Genomic DNA, 27318 nt, shown 5'->3' with positions numbered 1-27318 from the left:
TAGGCTTCAAAAAGTAGCCTGAGTACACTGGAGGTTTGAAGGACAGGTTTGAATGCTTGTTAAGCAATTGAGAAGCAGCTGCTAATACCACTAGAGCCCAGTTCTCCCTTCTGGTTTGCCTTTACGTAGAGCAGTGGATTACAAACTGTGTAAGTTGGTCACAGCAAATGATTAGGGGGAGATTTTTTCTCCTTTATCATGTTATTCTGAGGGAGGAACAGATTGTAATCTGTATCAAGTGTTTCTGCTAGAAAAGCTTCAATAGATGTGACAAAAGAAGACACTGCCGCCTTACTCCAGCTATCGTAGCACTTGCAGAGCTTGCATCTACAGTTCCCATGCCAGTGGGTGCCCGTCTTTCATAAATGCCACGCTTTTTTTTGTATTCTTGCCTACTTGAGTATGTCACTGAAGCCAAGCGAGTCTTCTAACAACATATTTTCATTCTGTACTCTCAGGTTCTCATCTATTATGTTGTACCTCATCCATTTTATTTGGTCTTCTGCAGCTAATGATTCTGCTTGAGTAGGGAGTTTCTTGGGTGGCTAATTATGCTGATCATGTAGCAGTTTCTTTTCTGCTGAAAAATTACTTTCTTGAGGATAGATCATAATAGTTTGTATCCCAACGATTCACCTTCTTTCTGAGACCCAGATTTTTGTGCATCTTCAGGAAATTGTTTGGAAGATGTATAAAAGTGGAAGAAAGAAAAACCACTCTTTTTCAACTCAGTGGAATATTGTCACGTTTGATGCAAACGTCACTAATGAGTTCTTCTTTCTACACACTCTTTGCACTTCCTCTTTTTGCCATAGCTAAGCTTGATTTTTCATATTAAAGACCTTGAATCTCTTTTGTGTTGCTTCTCTGTTGCTGCTACTCTGAAGGTATTGGTGTCTGGATGTTTCTCTGCCCTGCTCTGCTCAGAGTGAAGTCCTTTAATCCATAGATAGAGGAAAAAGGCAAGATTTGCACTGGAAGCATGCACCTATTCCCTTACTCAGTGAGCTAAAAAACTGAACACAGTGTAGTGGACATAAGAAGTGAATGGTAACAACAGAGGACCTTGGTTAGCATGAGAGGCATGGTGGCTGCTTCTTACAGCAATATGTTATTATGGACTTCTTTTTTCCCCATTGCTCTTCTGTCTTTTGCATGCTAGAATGTGCCTCTCTCCTCAACATTTTTTACTAAGTGGATGATTACCACCTTCAACCTAAGTTCTAAAGCACTTTAGCAGTATCGTCAGCTCCCATAGTTTCGTCCCAGTAATGGGATTTTAGCTGTCATTGCAGCAAATCTATCAACCCGTGACATGCCAAAGACTGAGCATGTTGCAACGTAGCTGTGGGAGAACTTCCCCTTTCCATTGCTGCTTCTATTTTTTTCATGTTTTTCTGTTTCCTAAAGCAGAACAGACGATTGCTGCAGAAGTCAGCAGGAGTTTGTTCTCATTCTGTGAGCCGATAGCATTTTCCAGATGAGGAAGTTAAAAGGAAAACAATCAAAAATAAGCTCCAGCAGCAAGAAGTGACTCTGCTTATGAACCTCTTCCTATGAGCACTGCACCAGTCCCTTGAAGCTCTCACTTCCCTGCTGCAGTACCAAGACTGGGATAAAAGAGGAGGGATGAATTGTGGCATAATTTAGGTTGAAAGCTACATCTGTAGGGTTCATCTGTACCCTGGGGTTCTTTTGCCCTGCTCTCCAGACTTAGTAAGGGATAAATGGATCAGTTTGCATTTAAACCCATGGCAGTACAGGAAATCTGTGGAGTTGCAGGTGGGAAACATGGAGTATGAGGTAACGAATTCAGCTTCACTAAGGGCAAGTCTTGCCTGACCAACCCAATGTTGGAATGTGTTGGAATGACTACATCAGTGGACAAGGGAAGAGCTACAGATGTCATCTATCTAGACTTCTGTGAGGCCTTTGACACAGTCCCCCATATTGTTTTCTTTAAATTGGAGACATACGGATTTCATGAGTGGACTTTAGGTTCATAAGGTATTGGCTGGATTTTCTCATCCAGAAAGCAGTGGACAGCAGCTCAATGTGCAGATGGGTATCAGTGCCAAGTGGTGTCCCTCAGGGGTCCATACTGGGACCAGCATTGTTTAATATCTTCATCAATGACATAGTGGGATCGAGTGCACCCTCAGCAAGTTTGCAGATGACACCAAGCTGAGTGGTGCAGTTGACATGCCTGAGGGACAGGATGCCATCCGGAGGGACCTGGACAAGCTCAGGAAGTGGGCCCATGTGAACCTCCTGAAGTTCAGCAAGGCCAAGTGCAAGGTCCTGCACCTGGGTCAGGGCAGCCCCTGGTATCAGCAGAGGCTGTGGGATGAAGGGGTTGAGAGCAGCCCTGAGGAGAAGGACTTGGGGTACTGGTGGGTGCAAAGCTGGACGTGAGCCGCGAATGTGCGCTCACAGCCCGGAAGGCCAAACGGTGTGAACAAGAAGGTATTTCACAAGAAGCATGGCCAGCAGGTTGAGGGAGGTGATTGTCCCCCTCTGCTCAGCTCTGGTGAGACCCCACCTGGAGTGCTGCATCCAGCTCTGGAGCCCTCAGCACAGGAAAGATATGGACTTGTGGGAGCGGGTCCAGGGGAGAGCTACAAAAATGATCAGAGGGCTGGAACACCTCTCCTGTGAGGACAGGCTGAGAGAGCTGGGGTTGTTTAGCCTGGAGAAGAGAAGGTATTTGTGTATATAGCAATAGATAAAAAATAATTCTTGGAATCTGCCCTGATATGTCTCCTCTGTGATTTCAAGTTAATAGAAATATACAAAGCCACTTTCTGTCCATATAGTACAAGTTATAGAGGAGACTTTCAAGAGCAGTACACGTTGGTTTCTCTGCTTATGGTGGAAGTTTTAGATTAAGTTCCTACTGATGTTAACAAAACGGGAAGCAAACCAATGCCAAGTGTCTTGGGGAATTTTCACTACGTAAGAATTCCAGAGTAGTGGCTGGTAAATGTTTTCAGAAGAAAATGCTATATAATTCTACATAGATTTCAATATATTAATGCATGGTAGGAGAAAGTTAACAGTTCTATATTTAAAATGGGAAAAACAGAAGTTTTAGTTAGTAGGGAAGCTATGAAAATAATTCAGAAAGAGTTGGATAGCCATTTAGCAGATCTGGCCTAAGTTAAATATATCAGAATCTTCAGCAAACCAAAACATTTTGACAGCCAGTATAGATCAAATGAAGCAAAGTGCTATGCTTTCCATCTTTTGAGCCTTTAACTTGAAGTAATTTTGAAATGAAAGAATTTTTTAAATGGGAAGAAAACCAGGAATGTGTCATTTTGAATACAATGAAAGGAAAGAATTCATTTGCTTATTTCCAATCCAAGCAATTCAGGAAATACAAACCCTATATAATTGTTGTGATTGACTACAGTTCGTGGTTTTTTCCACAAAACTTGTTGGCCAAAGTGTTTTTCCAGATCTGTGCAGTCTTGACTCCCTTGGCTTATCCATAAATTACATGATACAGTGCCTAAACCAAGACATTGTCTGTCCAGGATCTCCTTTCAGAAGGTAATTGAGAGCAAAAGTCTCTATGATGGGTTTATTATTTTATATGATTGATAGCTGTCTGGTTCTGGTAGAACTCAAAATCTGCTCTAAAAGCCAATAACCAAAACTGAATCCAACGCCTGCATTTCTTTGGCAGTCATCAAATCCCTGATAATGGGATTCAGTTCAAAGATTAGGACACTTAGATGTTAGTACCTACCTGTACAGATTTACATGTGAGCAAGATGCCCAGCTCCCGTGCAGTCTGGTGGAGGTTTAGGGTGTGATCAGGCTATTCTACAGTCACATCCCAGAAGCTTTTCAATTTCTGCAGACTCCATGAAGTCGAGAGATTTGACACTTGATTTATGGGATCCACATGCCTGTGTGAAGGGAGCCTAGAGATTACATAGGATACCACAGGGCATCTCAAATGGCTCTAGACACCTGTGTGGGGACAAATGAGTCAAACCACTTCTTCATGCCATCATTTCAATTTAGAAATTTATTTGGTTTACCCTAAAGTAGTCATGCATGCTTTGGCAGCTGCTGGTGTTCTGCTGTCGACACATGCTGACCAGATCTCCACTGGCTATATGAGGATTTTTGAAACCTAGTTCACCTATCGACACCTACAGATAGGCTTCTAAATCTGTGAACTGACTTTCACTCTGGCTCTCTGTCACTCTTAAAATAGGACTTTAAACTTTTTTTAAATTTTGTTTTCATATAGTCTTTGGTGGTACAATTTAATATTTTATTTTTCAGACTGTGACATGAATTATTTTCATCTATATATGTGGCACCCAATTTTTCCTTTCTTTTTTGTATGCTTACCATATATTCATTACAAAACAATCTGGTTTACACTGAAGCTAGGAACTTGAAGAAAAGGCTGTTAACTTGTGAAAAACACCTGCTTCAAAAATATTGCAATTATCCCCCAGATAAGCATAACAAGGAGTGAAAATTCTATATTTCCTCAGCTACTACTTCTTGCCCAGCATGTTTTGACAATACATATATTGTAATAATGGTTCTAAGGTGCTGGTGATAGTTGCACACGTGTTTTATTTGCCATGCTCCAGATACATTATTTTCTGTATGTTCTTACCGGTAGTCCTCTGCGCAAAGGTTCAAGGTTGATTGCCAGCGCAGTTTGGTGTACTGGTCTTTAGCAATAGCTGTAGTAGTGGAACACCTTAATAAATGCTGTTCAAGGCCAGTTCGCATGGCCGAACATTATCACCTAATAACTTTGATCAGAGTGGTAGCAAATATTTGCATAAGTACATGCATGTGGATCCAGTCTGCTGTATTTTATTTACAGCAGTAACTGTCTGGAATAGGGTCTGTCTGAGGTCTACTCTGGAAATTGAGGTTCGTGGTTTCCACGAAATCAGCACTCTTACTGGGCTGTACTTTTCTTCTGACTCCATCCTGTCGTATCTCCTGAGAGTCACCTTGTCTGTCACTCCTCCCCTTAACATTTTGTTCTCCCTCACTCTTTTGTTACCTAATACAAGCTTACTTCAGTGGCGATGGTGCTGTGTTCCTTTCTTGCTTCATAGCTTGCTGAATGCACCATTTAAAATCATGTTATGGAGTACTGCTTTTAAATGGTGTTCTGGCTTTCCATCAACTGAATTTATACCTGCTTCACTCAAGTGACGCTACTTCCCGATGTCTTTCATCAGGTTAAGTCTCAAAAATGGTACCTTATCCTTGCCCTTGGTTACCCATCAGTGGTCTCAGCGGTACTCCTCTACTTAAAATATTATGTCTTGGCTTCTGCGTAACTGCTGATAAGATACAGCCTTTCCTAGCCATTCTCCTAACAAAGCATTCATCCAAGTGCTCCCTTCTTGCACTGTAGCAATTTTCCAGTGCTTTTCTGTCCTACTACATCCACTCATATTTTTACGGTAAAGGTCATTTATCTACACTGTGATTCCTCCTCCCTTGCTGCCTTCTCTGCATCTTTTATAGCACCAAAGCTAAGCCACTCTGGTTTTACTTTCAAGGAGCTTCAAAGCTTAATACTAACCTATCTGTTGTATGGTATTAACTGTCTTATTCTTATGTTTTCGATCTGACCAGATCAAGATGCTTTAGTGTCAGTGATAACCTTGACATTAACCAACCTGTTGGTCTCTTCAGCTGGCGTGCTGGCAACGCTGCCTTGTTGTTTCCTCGCCCTCCTCTAGATGGATGGCTTTCGCCTTGTCTTTTCCTTAGACTGTGACATCCTTGGGAGAAGCATGGTGCTGTTTTTTTCTGTGTTTGTATAATTCTTATAACAAAATCCTGATCTGTATGGAAATAATACCGATAATAAGTAACAATAGTAAAAATGTTCTTAGCAGGGAGGCCAAGGAATAAGCATGTAGCTTATGCCATCATTTAGCTTTAAAAACCACTTGTGGGGCAAGATGGGGCTGGTCCTTCAGCTCTCATCTCTGCCCTGCCTGCACCAGGAGCCTGAGCAGTTAGCTTAGGTCTTCTGAATTGCAACCGGGTGTCTACCTTCAGGCATTGCAATGCCTCCACTAGAAGCCTAATGTCAGCCATCTGCAGATAGGTCTGCAGTGTAGCTTATCTCTGTGGCTGTATCCAGCACCCATAGCACCTGGCTATGGTTTCTGTAGATTCTGCACAATTCGTAATGCTTTATCATATCACCAGATTTCAGGAAAAGTCCTTTGGCTGTAGTCTCTTTACAAACGTAGGAAAATCTCTTCTAACTCCAGACATGCAACTTCAATGGACAGCAACTCTTTCAGTCTGTTTACGTAGGTTTGCTGTGTCTACGTAATACCTATAAGGAACTCATGTACCAAGACTATGAGGCACAGTTAGCAGAACTCATAGAATCAGCAGTTGCTTCTGTCATTGATGGTTTCCCCTGTCATTTTTAACAACATCTTCAAATGCTTATGTGTATATTAATCCTTGTTCCAAGTTCTTACGTCTAGGAAATAAAACAGCCATGAAATGACTCAGTTCAATGTGGAGGATGTATTTTTAGAAAGCCTCTCCTTGCTTGCCTTTCCTGAGGCTTCGCTTACTTGGGCAGAGCAGTCGAGCTGAAATGCCGCATAAAGCAGAGAAGAAGTCTTTCCCTCAGCGTAGGGAGCACTTATCGTTAGAGGAGGGAGCAGAGCTGAGGTCACCATAGGGCAGCAAGGCCCAGTTCTCCTCTTGCCCACTGATTTAACCCTTCAGGCAGCATTCCCCACCCTGTGCTTCAGCTGTGCAAGCTCACCGTGGTGAATGAGAAAACTTTTTGCAGGCACCGAGTGCTTGTATCAGTCCACGTTTCTCTTGCAGTCTCAGATTTACCTTCTGAGGTGCTCTGTGCAATATAGGCCAGATATCCATATGGAGCACGGTCTGACGAGAGCCAGGGGGGCTGGCACTGCTCTCTTTATAAACTGAATCTACTGGAAGGTGGGACTGGCCATGGCACAGCTGGGTCAAGTGTGTCCCAGGGGTGGCAAGGACTAGCCCCACACGCCTGCCCGCCAGTACTTCACGCAGGGCTTTTGCCAGCAGCTAGCAAAAGGACAGAGGCCTCCCAAAGCCCTCCAGAACCTGACAGAAAACCAGTTTTTTCTTGGAAAGAGCTGAGCACTTGTAGGTTGAGCATCTCTGAGAGCAAGTTCATTATGTAGGAGCCTTATACAGATCCTGAGGAAGCTCCACTCACGCTTGCCATACTCTTGGGCAAAGCAAACCTCTTGCCACACCTAGGGTGAAGTGGACCTCCAACCTGACCTTTTCCAGCTTATGGTCTTTAATGATGTTCTTGTGGATGTTTGTATGTCTGCCGTTACTGGCGACCATGAGTCATCTAATCCCCTTCCAATCAACTGTTACACAAATGTTACCAAGAAATAATGACATGGCTCCTCACACTGAAGAGATCTCAACACAAGTGTGATTCAGTCAGCCAAGGTGTTTTAATCTTTCAAAATCTCTATGGGATCCTTCTATCTGATAAGGTGAATTTCAGAAATTACTTGTTATTCTTAAAATGATCAGTGGGATCTGCAGGATCTTATTTATTGGTGAATTATGTAAAATGAGCTTTCCATTTTAAAAATCTGTGGCTCTCCAGTGAATTGCTCTGAAGTGACCTCTCTCTCCTTTCATGACACGTGGACCACTGAAGATCGTTTGATTTGAAGTCTGTCCCACAGAGTTGTCTGTCTTGGCAGAAAACAAAGTCAACAACAGTTAGCAAGCTGGGTATTTGCACTGACAGCAGTCCATTTAATAGTATGTAACCTTTTTATTGTTTAATTCTAAGGTTATTATGAGGCAATGACTGCTTTTACCACCAAAGCTCCTGTATGCAGCTAACTAAAGAGGGACAGGTTGTAGGCAGAATTATGATCAAGCCCCCTGTGTGTGCTGTTTAACTGTGTTGACCTTATGGTGGTGTAAATGAGAGCAGATCTTGGCCCTATCTTCAGGCTGCTGACATGCCACCTTAGCACTGTGCAGTTCATAAATGGCAGATACCAATTTATGCTTCTACAGTTACCCATTTACACTAAGACCATGAACAGTATCTTTTGAAGCACCCTATTGGCAACCAAGCTATAGTTATCACTAAAATTTATTTTATGCTTTCAGAAAAAATATCTCATGACTTTTCCTCCTTTTGCTTCCTCATTTGTTATTCGTCAGAAACTTGCATGAGAAGTCATATAAACAACAGTTTATCCTGATATTTCAACAGTAAAATACAAAATAAATTTAAGACCTTTAGGTAGGGTCTGAAAGTCTTTGTTCAAAACCACAGTGACCAAAACCACTGTTGACAAGTTGAAGAGTGGCTGCCTGAACTTATTGGCAGCTCTGTTGCTAGGTGCCTACAGTTCTGCTTCTCTTTAAGCAGGGAAGTGCTGTAATTTTGACTGAGAAGAGCAGCACTTTGCACACAGCTTTGACCTTCAGTCCATCAGGACCCACAGAGCAGAAGGTCTTCTCCCTCTGCTGTTGGGGAGCCCCTAAAAGCAAGCCTCACACAATGTGTCCCTACACAATGCAGTGGCAGCTTCTTCCTTTCAAAATTTGGCTAGGATGCTTTTAGCTTCATCCTGTAAAGCAGTTCCAGGCTGAACCTTAACCTTGAGAAAATCACCAGTGTGCTGCAGCTCACAAGGGCCAGGTCCCAACCACTGAGAGCTCCCTCCATGCTGCACCTTACTGCATCCCAATACATCCCTGCATACTGCATCCCAAGCCTGCCACTGCTGCCACCGAGTGTGGCTGCTGCTGCTTCATGCTCACATTGCCGGGAAGGAGCTGGTTCAGCCTGCTGGAGACAGATGACTGCGCAGGGTGGGTTTACATTACCCTTTACAGACAGCAAAGGCTTATCCGGGGTAGTTTCTCCATGGATGAATCCCAGCTGGTGAACAGCTATGGCCAGCATGGTTTTAGAAATGTAAAACTGTCTTGTTTTCTGATAAGGTGTCTTATTTTATTAGTAAGGTCATTGTGTCACCTCCAAGAACTCCGTGATGAGGTAAAGTTTTCTTTTATCCTGAAAAGTGTAGATTTTCACTGCCTAGATTCCATCTGCTTAGCTGAAATGCCTCCTTCTGCTGGGTTATGAGCCACCGGCTCTGACCCAGCTGCCTGTGTCATGCTCCTAATTTCAAGATCACTGTGCAGGGGCACCTGGTTAGCCTGATGCAGAGCTTGTCTGGGTCCAAAAAAAGCTCGAGTGCTTAAACTCCTGACTAATCTATAATATGCTTGTGCCTCCTTCAGAAGGTACCTCTCACTCTTACTCACCCTTAACAGGACAGCCGCAAGGTTAGCGTCATCCTGTGAGGTGTGGGAGAGACTGGACTGGGTACCCTCCTCTACCTCAGGGACTTCAATCCCGTGTTGAAATTGAATCTTTTCTCAGCCAAGAGAGCACTTTAGCTGTAAGGGTACCATCAGGGGGTCATGCAAATCATCCTGTTGAAACCATTCAGTTTTTCAGAGAAAACAGGCCACAGATTACCTGAGAAATGGAATGAATGCCTGAGCTAACCTAATGGTTAGGTTCCTCACCTGAGGGATGGGGTCTTTACCACACTTTTGCCCTTATCTCTTTACGTATTTTACCTAGTAAGTATGTAATGTGATATACATACACAACCCATGGCAGAGGTTGCCTCCTTCTCACCAGCCTGGATTTGCCCAGTATTTTTCTAATTGCTCTTATGGTCTTTAGCCTTCCTTTTTTTGGTCTCCTTATGTTAAGAAAAGTACTGCTGTTAGGAGAGATAGCAAAGAGGATTGCCCTGTTATAACCTCGTGGTGTCCATGACTCTGGCAAGGCAGATGACTATCGATTGCTGAAGTATTTGATTTCATTAGCTGAGGCATAGCTGCCACAGACTTTGTACTCTTTTCTGCCCTCACTTGCATCTGTGTGACCACAGTAACGGGGGTTTAACTGAGGTTAGAAAACTAGCAGCCATGGCAGCAAACCAAAATACTTGTATATAGCCTGATATAAAAAAAAGAAATCCCTATCAAAACTGTTCAAACTGTTCATCTGTATGTCTTTTGTCACAAAGTGGAAGCGTACTGGGGGGGTTATACTGGATCTTTTCAGCTGCATATCATCAGGTCAACATTAAAAAGTGGCATTGCTTTGCACAGTCCCCTGAAGACATGCTGATATACTCCTCGCGTTCCTGTTCAGAACCGGGCAGAAAGCACTGGTCATCTCTGTTGTTTCATACACTGAATACCAATCCACAGGCTGTGGGTCCAGCTGCCAATGGAGAATTTCTACACCAGCGACAGGCAAGTGATGGGAGGCCTGGGTGGTGAGGGCCGCGCCGCTGCAGGAGTGTCAGCAGGAGCACCTGAGCCACCCCGGCAGGACCCTGTGTATGGTCTGGCAACAGTGCTGCGTTCTGCCAATTCATGATGGCTCTGCAGTTAAGACATTGGACTTTGGTGGGATAGATCCGGACCCTCATGCCTGCCTCTGCTGTGTTTTGTGACCTGGGAATGGTCTCACTGCCCTGGTTAGGAAATCTTTGAATTCGCTCTCTAGGAGAGCAATGTGAGGGGTACTAAAGCTGGCCATTTTAAAGTTAAGCAGATCTGTATTACTACTATAAGATAGTTGTAATGCATAAACATTTGGGTGTTCTGGCCATTCGTTAGTCATATCTGCCCTAGCAGAAGTATATCTCTTTTCCATTGGACTTGAATTTCTTAAGTTTTCTTTGAAAACAAAGCTTTGTACTTTCCATATTGGAGTAAATAATTTTTAAAGCAAAGTTGTTTATCATGTGCATAAATACGTATCACAAAATAAAAAAAAATATTATAGTTATTTTAATTGCAAATAGACCTTTAAGACCATCAGTTTAGATTATTTCCATTAGAAATCCGTAGGGATTTATGCAAGTTGCAATGAGGCACTTTTTGTTTTAGAATGTCAACAATTTTAGAACTGACTTCAAACATAAATTTGTAAATAGCAGTCCAGCCTGACAGAACTTCACAGTTTTTATTTGCTTGCTCTTCATCTTCTTGGTGCAAAATTGGCTGAAGGCTGTAGGCAGAACCTAACATATTTGTAGCATTTATCTGGTACATTCTGAACATTAAAGACTGAGCTAATCCTCACTGAAAAAAACAATATGAAAAGTAAAACTCTAACAGAAACAGAAGCTTCTCCCTATATGTCTGCTGCAATGAAAAATGTGGCATGGTTCTCCCTAGCTGAACCTCTGGTTAAAATGCTGAAGTCCCTATGAAGGGTTAGAGAGATCACACCAATATCTTTTGTAATACCCTCTATAGATCAGCCCACGTAGCAAGTATCCAGAAGGAATGAAAAAGTTATATAAAAAGGGGAGGAATATAGTAGCTGAGGGGAGAATGGGTTTCAGAGTCCTGGGAAAGAAAACAGGCATCTGACCTAATGTAGACACTGTCAGCATAGTGGGGAAGACTAGCTAACGAGATCAGGTCAGTCAAGCAAAGCCCTGAGAGCATAATTCCAGTGGATCAGGATTAACACACGGCAGAGGAAGGAGAAAGTGCCAAGAAGACCATGCAAACATGGAGATGCTGGCTTTTGTATCTCCGGTGCCATCTCCGAAAGCATTGGCACTTGGCAATGAAGTCAGTAACCTCCCCACAATGTTCAGGACTTGGCTTTACCCTGCAGAGTGAATCCTGTGGTGGTTTTGCCTTCCCCCCAGTTTTCTACTGTTGGTAGCACAGGCAGGACATAGGAAACCACAAAACCACAGATGAAATGCAGAGAGTAAATTTACTTTCATTACCAGGGGATCCCTGAAGTAGCACCCAGGCAGAGGCAGACAAGTGGGGATGCAGGCACCTTGGAGCTCTGTCCACGCCACAGGATCACCAAAGCTGCTGTTTTCCCCTGTACTCATTCGTGCGGGTGTAGTTTACCGCTGTGCTTTGATCATTCCCACAGCAGGGCAGGAATCTCAAGCATTTTCAATAGGGTGCCTCTAAGTCTATCATAGGCCTATGTTATCTAAACACAGATGTCTTACTTGTCCAACACAGAAGGCTAAACAATTATTAGTTTGATATATGTGGTTTTTGACACCCTAGCTGAAAGTCACTTGAGCATGTTTGCAATCCTCCTCTCCAGTCTTCCATTATTTTCCCACACTTGGGTAGCTGGAGGTCGTATCAGCTCTAGGAGCTACTGAATACTTCAGTTTCTCATAGACCAAAAGAAACAGAATACTTCAGTTTCTTATAGAGCAAGGGAGCTGAGAGAAAACATTAAAGCCCAGTCAGATCAGTTTGGAACAGCCAGTTTGAAGGAGGCAAAGGATGTAAAGGAAGGCTTAATTTTCCAGGGAACCTAGAGTTGCTTTAGCAGTTGTCTTCTTATCTTTTATTATCTGCTGTTGGAATTCTATGTTGAATTCCTGTTCATAAAGGAAGAGTATATTGCTTAAAGCATTGCATAGCTTTGCTACCCTCAGAAGCTGTTGTTTTAAGTAGGATTTCTCTAAGAAAGGGGGAGTAGATACTCTAATGGTAATAGTATGTGCCAGGGCACATGTAGTGATAATGTCAGACTTTCATGTATTCTCTGAGTCAATGCTAGCTTACCTTGAATGTGCTGTAATTTATATAAATCATACCAAAATTTAATTGACAGAAGTATGAAAACAAGCTGTACATAAAGACTGGATACTTCCCTTACCAAAAGAATCAAAGTAATAATTGAAACCCATTTGCATTACACATAATAGTTGAATATTACATGTATCGCAAATGGCAACAAATCGGTGTTCTCTATTCTCCTTTAAGAAGGAAAAGAGATTAAATAAAATTACAAAGACAACACACAGCTAATAAATAATCACACACTACAGAATCTTTTTATTTACCTTTGAATATTTAGCACAGTGGATAGTGAGAAAAGAAATGGATACATAATTTAAAGCAGTTCTAGGACTCAATCCAAAATTCAGTGTTTAGGAAGAGCTCTATCAGCTAGACTGGATGTCTTGCCAGAATGTGAAATTTGAAAATATCTAATAGTCCTGTACCTCGTCTTCTGTGATGAGGCTTACTTTTGAGTCAAGGACAAAAGGTCTGACCATAAGTCCTTCAGAAACATGCAAACCCAGGATAAAAACAGTATTTTAAATCCATTTGTTCTTTTCATTGGCAGATGATAAGAAAACTATCTCTTTCAGCCTGAAGATGTTTCATTAAAAAATGGGCTTTTGTGACATCCATCCATCCATCAATCATATGCAGCAGGAAAGGATAGGGATGTTAGAGAACCAAATTTTATTTTCTCTAGAACAATTGCTCTTATGGAAATGCCACCACTAAAAATGAAATATGGGGGCATACTACCCATGATAACTTTAATTGAATTAGACTAGGAAGACCTAAGGAGTATGACCAGTGGAATTATGGAGTTCAGGCAACTGTGCAAAATCCAGCTAGAATACTGGTGAATATAGGGTAGCTATTTATTTATCTCCATATTGGCATTGGAGCTGGCTAGTTTAAAGCTGGCTTAGGTGGCTTTGGATAAGTGCATAAATCTTTGATAGCATTAAGACATTAAAATGACAAGCAGTCTGGAGATGCATTTGGTTCAGCCAATATCGTTTATTTTAATACAGTTACAACTTTCTGAAAATAAGTATATTACAATGAATATCATACAAGTTTTGTAGTTTCACTAGAACGTGAACATTTCTGTAGGTTTTCTTCAAGTCTTTTTCTAGTTTTTCATAAAACCATAAAGGTACTTCCCCAGGAAACTGTCCCCTCCTCACTGTGAATCTGTCTTTATACAACAAAAATTTTATTTTGTCTGTGGGGAGAACCACCACCCCCAACATTTCACTTATAAAAAAGAATAAGTTTTAACTGTAGTTGAATTTTGACAATCATTTTGAAGTAGCAGATTAAATTCTAACTAACTCTGGGAAAGTATTTGCTGACAGAAAAAAAAAAAAGAACTATTGTACTCACACAATTCAAAATCTTAACTTGCATTTCAAAATGGTTGGTAAAAGGGGAGTCATTTGCATCAACACAGTGCATTAAACCCACTGCATGCTGGTACCATAATGGTATACATTATGCATTTTCCATTAGACTGATGAATTAGCATCTTCATACAGATTTCCCCCCAAGTCTTGCAATGCTTCATTTGTATACATGCATAAAACATATATAAAGCATATGTTATATAGTACATAGTTTATATGTATAATATAACATATGTATATATTCATAGGCATTTCAGTCTATACCTGAAATCAATGTCATTGACTGGTTGCAAAATACCCAGTCCTGCACGGGATTGGTCTAAAGAAGGGCATTGCACGTTATTGTCCACCAGCTCTATCTCAAAATATGAAAAAACCAAAACCAAAAATTGTTTAATTTCATGGACAGCAAATAACCTGCCAGGGCATTTTGCTATGCCTGTCCCAAATGGCATATAGTAATACTTCAACTTGCGACCGTTGCGGTAGAAGTCCGTCTTTTCTTCTCCGTTCTCATTGAGAAAGCGATCATATTTGAATGTCTGTAAATAAACCCACAAAACAGTTACTTGGTATTTTAATGTCTCCAAAGACTAGAAAATGCCATTAAGACATGAAATGCAGGCTGAGGAAGAAAAGCCTCTAGCAGTAAGTGTTGTACGGTAGCACCAGGCCCCATGGGGCTGTTTTAGAGAGGGTGGCATCTCAGTTCTGGTATGTGCGGCATGATCCCAGGTTCTTTGCTGGTAACTCTCCTTTTCTGACCTCTGAAAACAAGGTTTATAACCTGCGTTCTTGGTCATGCAGTAGAACTGAAATATTTCTCATTCTGTGCCTTTGGGAAAATACTATCCTTACCCTTGACCTCCCTCAACCCCCCCATAATGGTGATCTTTCCTCACGGAGGAAGGCAGTAAGTAGAAGGCTGTCTTGGGCTGGCAGCACACTTTTTGGTTAGACTGAAACATGTTTTGGAGCTAGTGCTTGCACTGACTTTATTCTTTTTCTTGCCTACCATTACGTCTCCAGGCGTAAGAGCAGACTGCCCGGAGTACAACAGAAAACCAGTCGCGGGGGCACCCCTGATACATGCTCTATTTAAAGGCATGTCAGCTTCTGCTAGAACTCAGAGTTTAATGCACTTTGCTAAATACTTACCAAGGGATCAGCATAGATTTCTGGATCAAAATGCAACAGTTGAGGATAAAGAGCTACGATATCGTCACTGCGAATGTTGTAAAACTGATTCTCCAAGTGCAAAGTGAAATCCTCCTTGGCAACTCGGAATGTCATGGATGCACTTGATAGCCTCATTGCCTCCTTGATGATGCTGTCTATTAGGAGAGGAAAAGGAACGATTACCATGGAAATGGTATGTGTGTGTCCTTGAGGGAGATCATGTATTTTGAACTATTTCAGACCCATTACCAAACCCTGCATTTATTAGAAGAAATATTTTAAAATATTTTGACAAAAACTTTCTAAATGCCTAAGAAAGTATCTTTCTCATTTCTTTTTAGCACTATTATCTCTTCTGCAGATAATACTGAAAACATAATCTGCTTTCCCCTAGAAAAATACTTCTAGTTGATGCAACAGAATATTTGAAAGTGAGACACATTTTCACTCTGAGATAAAGAACGAACCAGTCGTAACTGGAAACATAACAAGAAAAGAAACAGTGCAGTGATCAGGATTTTCTGAAACTTTAAGAGTGGTGCATAGAAACCAGTATTCAGAAAAAGTAACTTGGGGTTTTTTTTGTTTCAACATAAGCTGATTTTTTTTTTAAGGCCACAGTAGTTAAAGGATGACATTTTCAAAACTCTCCATAACTTTGACACTTTTGAAAATGTGCCCATAATTTGAATAATATTAAGAAGAAATAAACCTAGTGGTGTTAGAAGATACTGTTTCACTTTGTAAGAATTGGGATATAAAATTTGGCAATGCTGTTTTATTTGATCTAAAGTCATTACTAAACAAAAGACTGTTCTGAATTATCCATAGGTCTCCCATACTATGTTATGTAGCTTTGTAGCCGTATCGAGACATGCCATTACCCATGAAAAAGTGCTATACACGTGAATTTTTATACTCAGTACCACCTGGGACATTGGGAAGACTGATTGTGTTGCTCAGAAACATATAGGGTTTTGTTCTAGCATTTGTTGGCTAATTCCATAGTAATTCTGAGCAAGCATTTATCTGGTAACAAATAGAACACTGTGAATAATGTGGGGTGATTTCTGGTACTCCTGCATAAAGTAATCCTACCTAGTACTGGCATATTATCCAGCTGTTTTCGGTTCAAGGAAATATGTTTGCCATCTAAGCTGATCTTCTCTCCGGCACTTTCCAAAATACTTTGCACTTCTTTGGTAGCAGCTCTCATTGCTTCCGGATTCCTAAGATCAAAAGAGCAGAAGTATAACATAATTTTACACTTAAGAATGTTTTAAAAGGGGTTTTGTCATTAATTTTCTTCCTGACTAAAATTTAGTTTGATAGCTGACAAGTTCAGCCTTTTAAAATGAAAATGTTGCAGGAAAATGCTGCAATTACACTTTTTCAGGTATTGGCAAAGGTACCACAGCTTCAAAAAAAGGAAAAGAACCACAAGTATTTGAGTCCGTCTCCAAAGACAAGCAGGACAGAACTGGTTTGCATAACTCAGGTAATAAACAGTAACTAAAAAGGAATGCCAGGAACAAGAAATAAAACAATTAGATTAGGGAATATCCCCACTGCGGGTAGAAAGTTTGGGAACAGGATTATATATCAGTTTTATAACATCACTTATCCTGGATGATGTCCCATTACGTAGCAATATTCTGCCTCGCTGAAAAGAATCTTCCTAATACTAAAAGTCCACATAGTATCCTTTGCTGTCTAGACTTTCTTACAGACACGGAATGTATGAGCTATGGTGAAATTTGTATACATAACAATACAGGATGCAATAGTGTCTTGATGAAGGTACAATCAGGGTGTTAAAAGACTAAAGCCAGAAGACCTAATGCCAATGCATTCTTGGAGTGAAAAGCACTAAGGAACCTCAGTTTTTAGCGTTGGCAGGTAGATATGAGGGTGCAAGCCACTGACAATAAAAACGTCAGCAATTGAGATACATACTTAAGAGTCAGTCATGTTGAGGTAGATTATACTCCACAGAGACCCACTCTAAAATGGACATTTAATAGTCTTATCTGAACTTGTGCACTGCTCTAAAATGGACATTTAATAGTCTTATCTGAACTTGTGCACTGCTCTCATGAGTAACAAGTTCAGCAGCTGCAGTCTGCACCGCAGCCTCAGTAGGTTCTATCAATATATAAACTATTCTCTATTATCTATCTGTGAGAACAGTAATGAAGTTAAAGCTCATTTTGCCTGCTCTAGTGAGACAGTCTAAAAATGTCTGATTATATTGGGAGCCTTCAATACAATTAATGTTCCGACTGCAACCAACAACTTTAATGTCATATCATATAGATTTACTTCAAAACTGTCTTGACAAAGAGTAGCATTGCCCCAGTGTGCTTTTCTTTAAAAAAAAAACCCCAAACTTCTGCAGAATTGCTCTGTGGTATTACTACTTGGTCTCAGGTGAGTGAAGAGTGTTTCTGTGGAAGTCCAGAACAACATGCCACTTCTGTTGTAATCAGTAAGCTTTTTGACACTGATGAAGTATCAAGCAGTGGAATTTGCCTGTATTAATGAACTGGTTTCTGAAAGATATGAAACTTTTTTCCTGTTTGGAAATAAGAAGCATTGGGACTTACTTAAGAAGATAGAACAAGCTCCAAAACGTGGCAGGAATGGTGTTGGCTTGTGAGGCCCAGAGCACTGCCACATGGGTCTTCGCTTTTTCCATGTCATCGAAGGTTGACAGAGTGTCATTCAGGAACATACGGAGAGTGACAAGCTCAGAGAGGTTGTCTCTCTTCAGGAGGTTCTTGTGGAGGAGTGCCTCTCCCAGCTTCTCACGTGCGCTGTGGGCACTCTTGAAGAGGTGGATAGGCAGCCCCGCCACGAGGGCTGGAAAGATCCTATCAAATTCCTTAAAGTTTTCAAGGGCATTTAGGATACGAGCTCTCTCAGTTTCCTGCTTTGATGATAGATTCTTGTCATTATTTGAATTAAATTCTTTACCAAAAAGTGTTAAAAAGCCAGACTCGAACATCACCTGGCAACAGAATGTATAGAGTCCTTCTGTCACCCAGATATTAGACTGAAGTTTAGATGTTCTTGACTGCAGCATGACGTACTGTAAGTTTTCCATCATTGCTTCAATGAGGGCATCTAGGGCATTACCTTGAAGCGTTCTAATGAAAGTCTGATGAAAATTTTCAGTGGTGTTTCCCTCTGCTGGGTCAATGCTACCATGCCCAAAAGCCTGTCACAAAATAAATTGTATACATGATCAATAAGGCCTGTCATAACCTTGATGATAAATGTTAATAGAAATTAAATCCAAAGTATAACTTCATAGCTTACTAGAGAAAATAAAGGTTATCAGTACTAGCACTGATGCTTTCTCGGTGAGCCATAACAGTGAAGTGGGCAAATGAAATAGATTCAAATACATGCTCACAATTAAATGGACATGGTTACCTAGACCTTCATTCAGCTCCCGTTGACTTTAACAGGAGCCTTTTTGCTTACTTCAGTAAGAGTTTGACTGAGCTCCTACAGTGTTGCATCATTTTTTAAGGCATTAGGACCAAAACTTCCATAGCAGTGAGAACCTCCTGAAGAAGGTTTCAGCAAGCTACATTATCATTTTGCGGATGGTGTTAATTGTATTCCTGCTTTAGCAAGTTGGGATACTATGTGGCTAAACAATGTCATTCTTGGATAATTCAAACCATTGCAAATTTCCTTTCCATTAAGGAAATGGAAAAAAAGACCCCAATGTTTTAAACCAATAAAAGTGCAGAAATATGAAACCAATTCTATCTCAAAGGCACAGTTATGATATAGGGATTAACTGGGTACAACTGTCCTGCCAGCAGATACTTTGCATGTTAAATATTAAAACCATTTTTAAAGTAGTACCTTGGCAGAAGTAGCAAAATGGAACTTCTTCCAGTCCAAGTGTTTTCCTTGGCGTATCAATGCATGGTATGAAAAAGGGTCAGTGAGGAAATGAATGTATTTCCCCGCTACTCGGCAAGTGAAAATGTGGCCATGCTTCTTCTGCTTTTCTCTGAGAAATTCAAGAGGGTTGGCACTAAACTGCAAGGCACAGCCCAGGTATGGAAGGAACCCATTTTCAAGTGGTGGCTCACCTTGTCGCCTACAAAACACAAACAGAAACTGAATTTGTAAGTATGTATAAGGATCTCTTCCCCAGGACTACCAGGTAAGTAAAATACTGATGCTACATTTTTGTAATGTGAAAAAATACAAAAAAAACCCCAACCCAAACCACCAAAAAAATAGTATATTGACAAATATTATTCTCCCCTTTTAGGACTGAGCCTATTGTGAGGTTTATGGTGTGTAAGAAAGAATAACTTTAACAGCCTGTATTATAATAAACATAATAAAACACAGTTCAATTATGTCATCTTTCTTTTCCCTAGATCAGGAATATACTTTTCACCTGTTTAAATGCAGAGTTGTTGTCGTTAGCTAACATACGTAGTTATGTAATTGCCCCATAAATTAATAATCCATCCCATCAGTATCATCTGATAAATTTTTGGGCAACAGTATCCACAATTCAATTTGAATACCAAGGGGAATAGCCTTTTAGCGTAGAAAGTTTGTTAGTATTGGCATATCCCATTTGGACCAGATCCTGCTGAAAGCAGTGGGAATTTTGCTATGACCTTCAGTAAGCTTAAGAGTTAGCCTTTCAAGCAAACACATGCTGTAAGTTAGGCATATACTTAAATGATTTTTTTTTTATTCTGAGTCAGAAAATGACTTTCCTGAATAAGGACACCGTGGCTGCTAAAATAATGAATACTTTAGCTTTTCCAATAAATTCATAATGGTTATTATCTGAAGATAACTATTTTCACCCTTTTTGTTAAGAGTTTAAAGTAAAACAAGTAATGACTGCTAAAAATACAAAGTTACAACAGGTAAGCAAATTATTTGCTCCTTAAGTAAATATGCCAGTAGGACAAATGCTTTTAAGGAATTAGACATAATAAGGTACATAAATATCTGTATTAAACTGTGTTACTATGTATGATAGACTGATATTATGAAAATGGTTGTAAATAGGTATTACACTATAATTAGATATAAGAAGGTATTAGCTGTGATTACAATGCGGGTGAAACTATAGCCCAGGACTTTAGGAAACCAGAACATGCATATTTTTGTTTCAGTTACTTCCTTTATTCATAGATCTGTGTCTACAGCTATGTCTAGGAATTACCTCACTATTAAAAAGCCCATACACAAACATGCTATTGTAACATAAATCTCTCAAAAGACCAAACTACAGTGTTGCCCATGCCACCCTGCACCTGTCCATCTGACAGTCTTCAGATGACACTTCTTTTAGTTATGTACACAGTATATTTGATAGAAATAAAAGCTAGGTACACTGAGGTACAATTGTAGATTCCTTACCTTCTCCTCCTCCCTTGAAGAAACCAAAACCCACAACAGAGTATTATCAATGTTCCCCAGATCCATGATGTTATGAACATTTCTGGTGATGCCCAAAAACTTCCAAGTGGAAAAATGGTAACTACCAGTATGGCAGGAGAGGTGACTGAGAATGATACAGAAGACAGGTCACAATTTATATCCAGTGGGTGCCCCACTGTATCTAATGGCATTCAGCCAACCTAGCAAGCTATTGATTAACCATTTCTGGAGAGACCCTGTATTGTCTCTCTTCTGACATTTTTCTTCAGAGAGCTTTGCTGGATTGATGTAGGCAGTTGCAGACATGGCCTTGAGCTGATGTCACACATCAGTAGCAGTTCCAAAGTAATCAAACAGCTGTAATAGCTGATAATTTGAAGGTCTGTCAGGTGTGGTTTGATCTATCCTGCAGATTTACCGATTACAGTTTATAGTTCAAGTTTAGCAATATATGAAATGGCTACCAACAGGTGTCCAAAGGATTCAAGCTAAGTGGTGGCTGCAGCTCATCTTGTCCTTTAGCTGCCAACCTGCTCACCCCCTCCCTTCTCCTTCTCGTGGCCTGCCCTGGTTCCATGTACCGCTGTGAGAGGGGATGGTGAGGGTTCAGCTGTGGGCAAAGGGATGGTTGTGGAGATGAGCTTGCTCCCTCTAACTACGTTTCTCTGGTAGAAAGGGGAAAATGGGCTTTTATAATGCAGCTTGAGAGAAAAGAAAGCAGGATTAGACAACCATACTGGTTTGGGGTTTTTTCATTGTCTTTGGATCACCCTTTATTTTCCCATTAAATTGTTTTCCCTTTCTGTCGCTGGAGAGCTCAGACTCTAGCTTTGTAGCAACTGGCATCAAGCTGTTGAGGAGGCAGCTCAGGTAGCATATAGTGATGACTCATTAGTCATTCAGGGCCTAATATGTTTCTAAGAGAGAAACATGGGTTTAAGTCACTTCTTCAGGCTCACTTTTGTACCAGTTTTTGTTAGTGTCCCTACAGCTGTGTGATAAAACAATAAAGATTTGGAACTTTTGCTGTCCAAATCGAACACTGCACTGAAGGTGTTGAGCTGCAAACCTGGCAGATGGGAACATTATCCTGGCTTCAAACCAAGGAAGGCAGTGAGGCATGGGGATGCACATCTGAGGCAATTTTTAAGCTGCTATACTGAAGAAATAAATTCTTTTTTTAGCATTGAGGTTTTCCCCCACTTAAAAAGCCAACTCCTTTTGAGTGTCAGCTCAAGATCCAGTCCCTCACCCCACTTCCATTTAAGCACAGGCGTACAGGCATTTCTTTCATTTTCCTGCTTTTTCATTAGCTGAATTTAGTCCGTTATAACAGAATGTATAGAATTTATAAAAGCCATGCTTTCCCATTTTCTGCTTATTTCCATTATGGGAAATTTCAGTTCTGGGTGTCATCTTTGACTACAGCCTATCATTCCTCATCCTTAACAAGTATGATAATTTGTGTCTAATTCTTATTGCATGTGTAGGTCTCAGCCTTTTTATGTCCAAATGACAACGAACAACAAAGTTGGAAGCTTCTGTCAGTCAGGAACAATGTTTAACCAGCAACAGATACCTGTGGCTCCTCAAACTATCATGCACCAGGTAGAGCTGCCAGTCACACTTTTTCCTTGCATGGTTTGGGTAGTTGTACTGCAGTGTGATGATAACATCATTTATAAAAGGTATCCCGCTGCCAGAACAGGAGTAACTTCTCTAACGCTGCCCGCCTTCTTTCTCTTTTTGATTTGTGCATATATAATACCACTAAAAGTGTAACCAGGTGCAGGCAGAGAAGAGAAGCTGCTTGGCAGCCTACCTTAAATAATTTCTCTTTCTCTCAGGAAAACCAGATGTGCCCTGTCTTTTCCATTTAAAAGACCCTTGTGTGGCATCCCCCTTGATAAATAAGTATTATGATAGAACAGAGTCACTTTTTCCCAGTTTCAGGTGCCTTCTAGTTCCAGATCATCTCCCACCTAGTTTCTTCAATAGGCAAATCTACAGCCCCAAAGCCAGCCAGTACTATAGTAGGGTGCAGCCTGTGACATATGTCCTTGTGATAAATGTAAGCGGGAGCGCTGTTTGCCATAGATACTCTCCCACATTCAGCAGATGAGAAATGTCAATCTCCTTTCCTTTAGACCAGCGGGCATTAGGCTTTGCTGATTTTTCAGCAGTACCAGTAGAGTGCCCCGACATTCTGGATATGGTATTTTGGCATTCTTCAATTTCAGACAGAGCCACAACATCTGGCTGGACATTGGGTCCCATTTCCCACTGCCAAAGCTCATGTTGTCCCACTGGTTGACAGATACTACATTTTCTGCAGCACACTGCATGTTGTGTATGAGGTTGGTTCTCTTGCCCCAGTCCAAAAAGGCAACACGTAGGAGTTATGGATGCAGTTGGAAAAAACATACTGACTCATTTTGCCTTGGCTTTGTGAAGCAAATTTGTCGTGTAAATGGTAAGAAGAATATTAGTGCAAAGAACTGACATGACCCGGGCTCAAGACTCACCTCAGGCCAATGTCACCAGCAGCAATAAAGCACCCCATATCCTTGAATGTATAAGGCTTTGTCATTGCAGGTTTGAATGTGGGTGTTCATCCCTTAAGAACAGTGGAGAAACACAGTGATGCATTGGATGGTAGTTAGAAAATACAATAACTTTTAACAACTGTCATTTGACTTTTCAGTTAAGCCCTTGTACATAGTGAACTAGAACCAGTCCAAAAAGAGCAACTAAAGAGGACGTGGATGCAGACAAAGCAGTACCCTGACATTTTACCTACTATGATGTGTTTAGCACAGACTGTCTGGCTACCCACACCGGCTGCAAGGTCAGCAGAGACATGGTTCTGCTTGCGCCTTCAGGACCACGGCTTTGTCAAGAATGATGCATGTTAAGAAAGATTGCACCACTTTCGCCAAAAGGGCATCAAGACATTTTTTACCTAGCTATGCCCGCTGACTGTGGGCAGAGGCTGCCAGGAGCACTCTTGTCTATCACCTCTGCTCCAGCCAGTGAAATACGTTTGGTTGTGGTCTTCATGGAGCCAACACTGTTTCCATAAATCAAACAGGCCCAGCTCACTTCTGTGGTAACTCGTGAAGCCTGAAAGCAGCCTTCTGGCTTGCTTTGTACAGCTGCTTGGAAACAACTCACTACTCATCCAGGTCCTCCCCCCCCCCCCCCCCCCAGCTTCATGTCCTATGTTGTAGCTATATGGCTTTTGTTAGTCATGACCCACTCATGGTGTTTAAATAGACAATAATAAATAGGTCAAGCTAAGGCGAATCGTTTTTTTTCCAGGGTTACTGATGGCTTCATAACTCAGGAGCACTGGTACACAGAAAGATGTGTTGGAGTTATGAGAGGCTGCTGATTACATTTGGCAGCAAAAAGCAAATTTGCACACAGCTAACCAGAAAACCTGCTTGTTCACTGGAAGTAAATAAGAGGAACAGCTTATAAAGAAATAATGTACTTTTTTCTCTTGTGTGTGTTGCAACAACTGGGTTAATAACTTTGGCCAACAGATGAGAAACACTGAAACCAAATGAAAAAAACAGGTCATCTGTGTGAAGGCAGCCCTGCAGTTCACAGAGCAGGAACAGTCTGACAGGCTACAACCGCCAGGAGATGGAATTGCAGCTATGAAACATTTCTGCAGCTGTGAAACAGTGGAAAAAGTGGAGCCATATTAAAGGAAAACCTTAAACAAAAAGTTGCAGAGCTGAGCTGTTTGTAGCTCAGAACCTTCTGCAGCCAGAAAACTGCTAATAAATAATTCTGTGTCACCACCTACTGGTAAAAGTCTTCTAATGGGACTTGAGTGTTCTACAGCATTGAACTATGCTAGTCAATTACATTTCTTGTTTCTAGAAAAGAAAAATGGTATTTATTCTACATGCCTATGTATTTTTCTTTGTATTTACATACAAGTATAGCTTTTTTGAAAGTTATCATGCTACTAGTTTCTGGGGAAGAGTGACTTTGCCTTGTTCTGACAGTGGGGTATTTAGGAGCCGTTGATTGCTGTCTGTTCTGATATGCTGGGTAAGACCGCTGAGGTTCCTGAGGGCCAAGCTGAAAACCTGGCTTTTCTGAGGTCACTGTGAATGTTGCCATATTGATTTCAACGGAATCAGGTTTTACTCTTCTCCAGCCATGAGAAGCAGCTACTTTTAGAGAGGAATGACAGCTGTCATCACAAAGGATCCTGTACCAGCATCAGTGCTGGCTTGACAGACCCAACAAAGTCTAGAAACTGGAAAGCATCAGCAGTGCTCCAGGCATGGAGGGGAGAACGCTGGCTGCCGTGTTCACTAGTAACAACAGGCCTGACCTCCAGCCTCGGCATGCCATAGCCCAGCCTGCCTTCAGTGCCATTTCCAGACATCAGCACTGGTTCTCAGTGCCATTTCCAGACATCAGCACTGGTTCTCAGCTGTGTGTTGGCAAAGACCTGCCCTCACAGGGAGCAGTTAACAGCAGACAAGCCATTAAGTCCTGTGCCTCATCTCCATTGCACTCTGTTATTTCTGCGTTTGCCCTCAAATTAAAATTACTACTAGGAAATGGAACTACAGCACTTCTTGATTGTTGCCTGTTCTGACCCCATCTTATTTTCTCTGCCATTTTAGGGCTCTGTTGAAAGAGCATAAACTAGCTGCTGTTACCAAGTGATCGTGCCAGAAATGTAGTATCTCCCCCACCGAGACTGTAATCTCAAAACTAAATACAACAGATCTCTAGCTGGATTCGCCTTTTCCCTGGTTTGGGTTGGGTCAATGGAAAAGGTGGAAATCTTGTATACCTGAATAAGAATAGAGCATCTAAAACAACTTGAGTAAAATGATATGAAATACACTGTAGAGAATAATGCCAATCAGTTTAATTATATAATGAGCTACACAATCTACAATAAATTCATGCTACTGCAGTATCACTTTACAGGTCTATTTTAGCATCTGTCATGGTTGTTCAGAGAGCAGATTTTGTCTACATTGTACTCTGCCTTCTGCAAAATTTGTGAGTCATCTGGCTCCAAGAAAATAGTGTGCTCATATTTATTTTATTATTAATAATAATTTTTCTGTAATTTTTTTGAATGTAGTATGGTAGAGATACAAGTCTTTTGTAATCTGACATCTTTGTGATAACTTTAACCCTATCATTTTTTTTTATTATGAAGCACTCTGCATACACAATGTCTTGTATTTGCATTATGGTAAGGCAATCAACTTTGGTGTGCTATGAAGTTGGACAGGCTTGGGAACCGGGTTTCTTTGCATCTTGTTTCAGGACCATTGCCCCTGAGCATTTAAATAATACTATGGACAGATGTTTCCTCTAATGACCAAGTTAATATTTACATGTTTATCTGAGAGTATCCTCTCAATGTGCCCATATATCAAATAGTGAAATTTGCTTGCTTACACCATATCAGTTCATTTTGTCTCTGAGATTTTCTTTGTTTTTTTGGAATGTCAATTCAAATACTAGTAACCTTTCCATCAAAACCTGGAACTTACAATGCCACTATCTTCCCTTTAATATCCAGCATTATAAATTAAATCTCCCTAACAAATAACATCCTTTCATTTGAATGAGAGTACTTTAATAATACGTTGCATTCTGGCATAACAGGTTTCCTTAAAATTGTAGAAAAGGGAATTAGGAAACCTATGGTTGCTGGTAACAATTGAGAATAATAAGATTTAAGTAAGTTACTTTTTTCTAGGTATCACAGAGAAGAAACTGTAAAGAAAGAGAGCAATTATGGAAGTGGAGAACAAAGAGAACTGAGATGGGAACACAAGCAGGATGCAAAATAAACCATGAGCCGTTATTACCATGAGGCATTATTGAATGAGTACTCAGTGCAGCAAACTGCATCTTCTTAAAGCATTTTTTTTTAAACTCTGGAGTTGAATGGTATAATTTGATAACAAAACAGTGGCTTCTATATTATCCCATTACACCTAAAAGCCTAATTTCAGGTACTCAGAATGCTGAATAAGGAGAAATCAAAGCTTAGATGTGATTACAGAAATGATGCACCTCACTACTACCAAATAATTATTTGGAGAAAGGTAGTTAGGTAACAAGCCAGTAGAAGATTACTACACAATTGTCTGGATGAACATGACAAGCTATTCTGGGCTGCCCCAGCAGATGGAGTAGGGAATGTAACAGCACCTTCTGCCTCCTTTTGCTTCCCTTTCGTTTTCTTGCACTGCTGCAGTTCCTTTTTTGGTTTGGTTTTTTTCTCCTCCCTCCTCCTTTTTTTTTTTAAAAAAAGGGCACCATCCTGCCTCCCACATATCATTGTAGCTTACTAGTTGCTCTTTTTCAACTTGTGGCGTGGATTCATCTGCCTGAGTTAGACATCCATTAAGTGTAGCTCTTAATTTATGTCCCCAACTTCATCATACTCACTCACAACTCCCTTTATATCTCCATTTAGAAGCCACTGAGATTGAGATGTTGGAAGGTCCCTATACATGCAAGTTGATATCAGCAGTAGCAAGTGGTGTGAGAAAATAGGAGTGGATATGTAGAGTGAAATGGTGCTGAAGACCTGATGTCCACTCTATCCACAATT

General features: G+C 40.8%; 1 protein-coding gene and 1 long non-coding RNA gene across 2 annotated transcripts; both read right to left on the bottom strand.

Annotated features, from left to right (window-relative positions):
* Positions 1–13672: 13672 nt before the first annotated feature.
* Positions 13673–20841, bottom strand: LOC101912511 (cytochrome P450 7A1). The gene is made up of 6 exons (XM_005238225.3): positions 20679–20841; positions 19143–19383; positions 17867–18480; positions 16359–16489; positions 15240–15415; positions 13673–14623 (listed from the first exon to the last, which is right to left on the bottom strand). Exons 1-6 carry the CDS (start codon positions 20756–20758, stop codon positions 14324–14326), a joined length of 1542 nt encoding a protein of 513 aa, XP_005238282.2. The 5' UTR covers positions 20759–20841; the 3' UTR covers positions 13673–14323.
* LOC114012389 (uncharacterized) lies at positions 16606–17860 on the bottom strand. The gene is made up of 2 exons (XR_003554794.2): positions 17341–17860; positions 16606–17295 (listed from the first exon to the last, which is right to left on the bottom strand). It is a non-coding gene; the product is annotated as an uncharacterized LOC114012389 (long non-coding RNA).
* Positions 20842–27318: the final 6477 nt, after the last annotated feature.

This window comes from Falco peregrinus, chromosome 3 (genome assembly GCF_023634155.1).
Source record: "Falco peregrinus isolate bFalPer1 chromosome 3, bFalPer1.pri, whole genome shotgun sequence".
Taxonomy (NCBI): Eukaryota; Metazoa; Chordata; class Aves; order Falconiformes; family Falconidae; genus Falco; species Falco peregrinus.
The sequence above is the reverse complement of the archived record's forward strand: the minus strand, read 5'-3'. Positions and strand labels throughout refer to the sequence as shown.

Coding starts and splice junctions, on each gene's coding strand:
- LOC101912511 (XM_005238225.3), bottom strand. CDS start 20,758: ATGTTCATAACATCATGGATCTGGGGAACATTGATAATACTCTGTTGT. Junction 15,416..16,358: donor GGATAATATGCCAGTACTAG/GTAGGATTACTT, acceptor CTCTCCTAATAG/ACAGCATCATCAAGGAGGCA. Junction 14,624..15,239: donor AAATCTATGCTGATCCCTTG/GTAAGTATTTAG, acceptor GTTTATTTACAG/ACATTCAAATATGATCGCTT.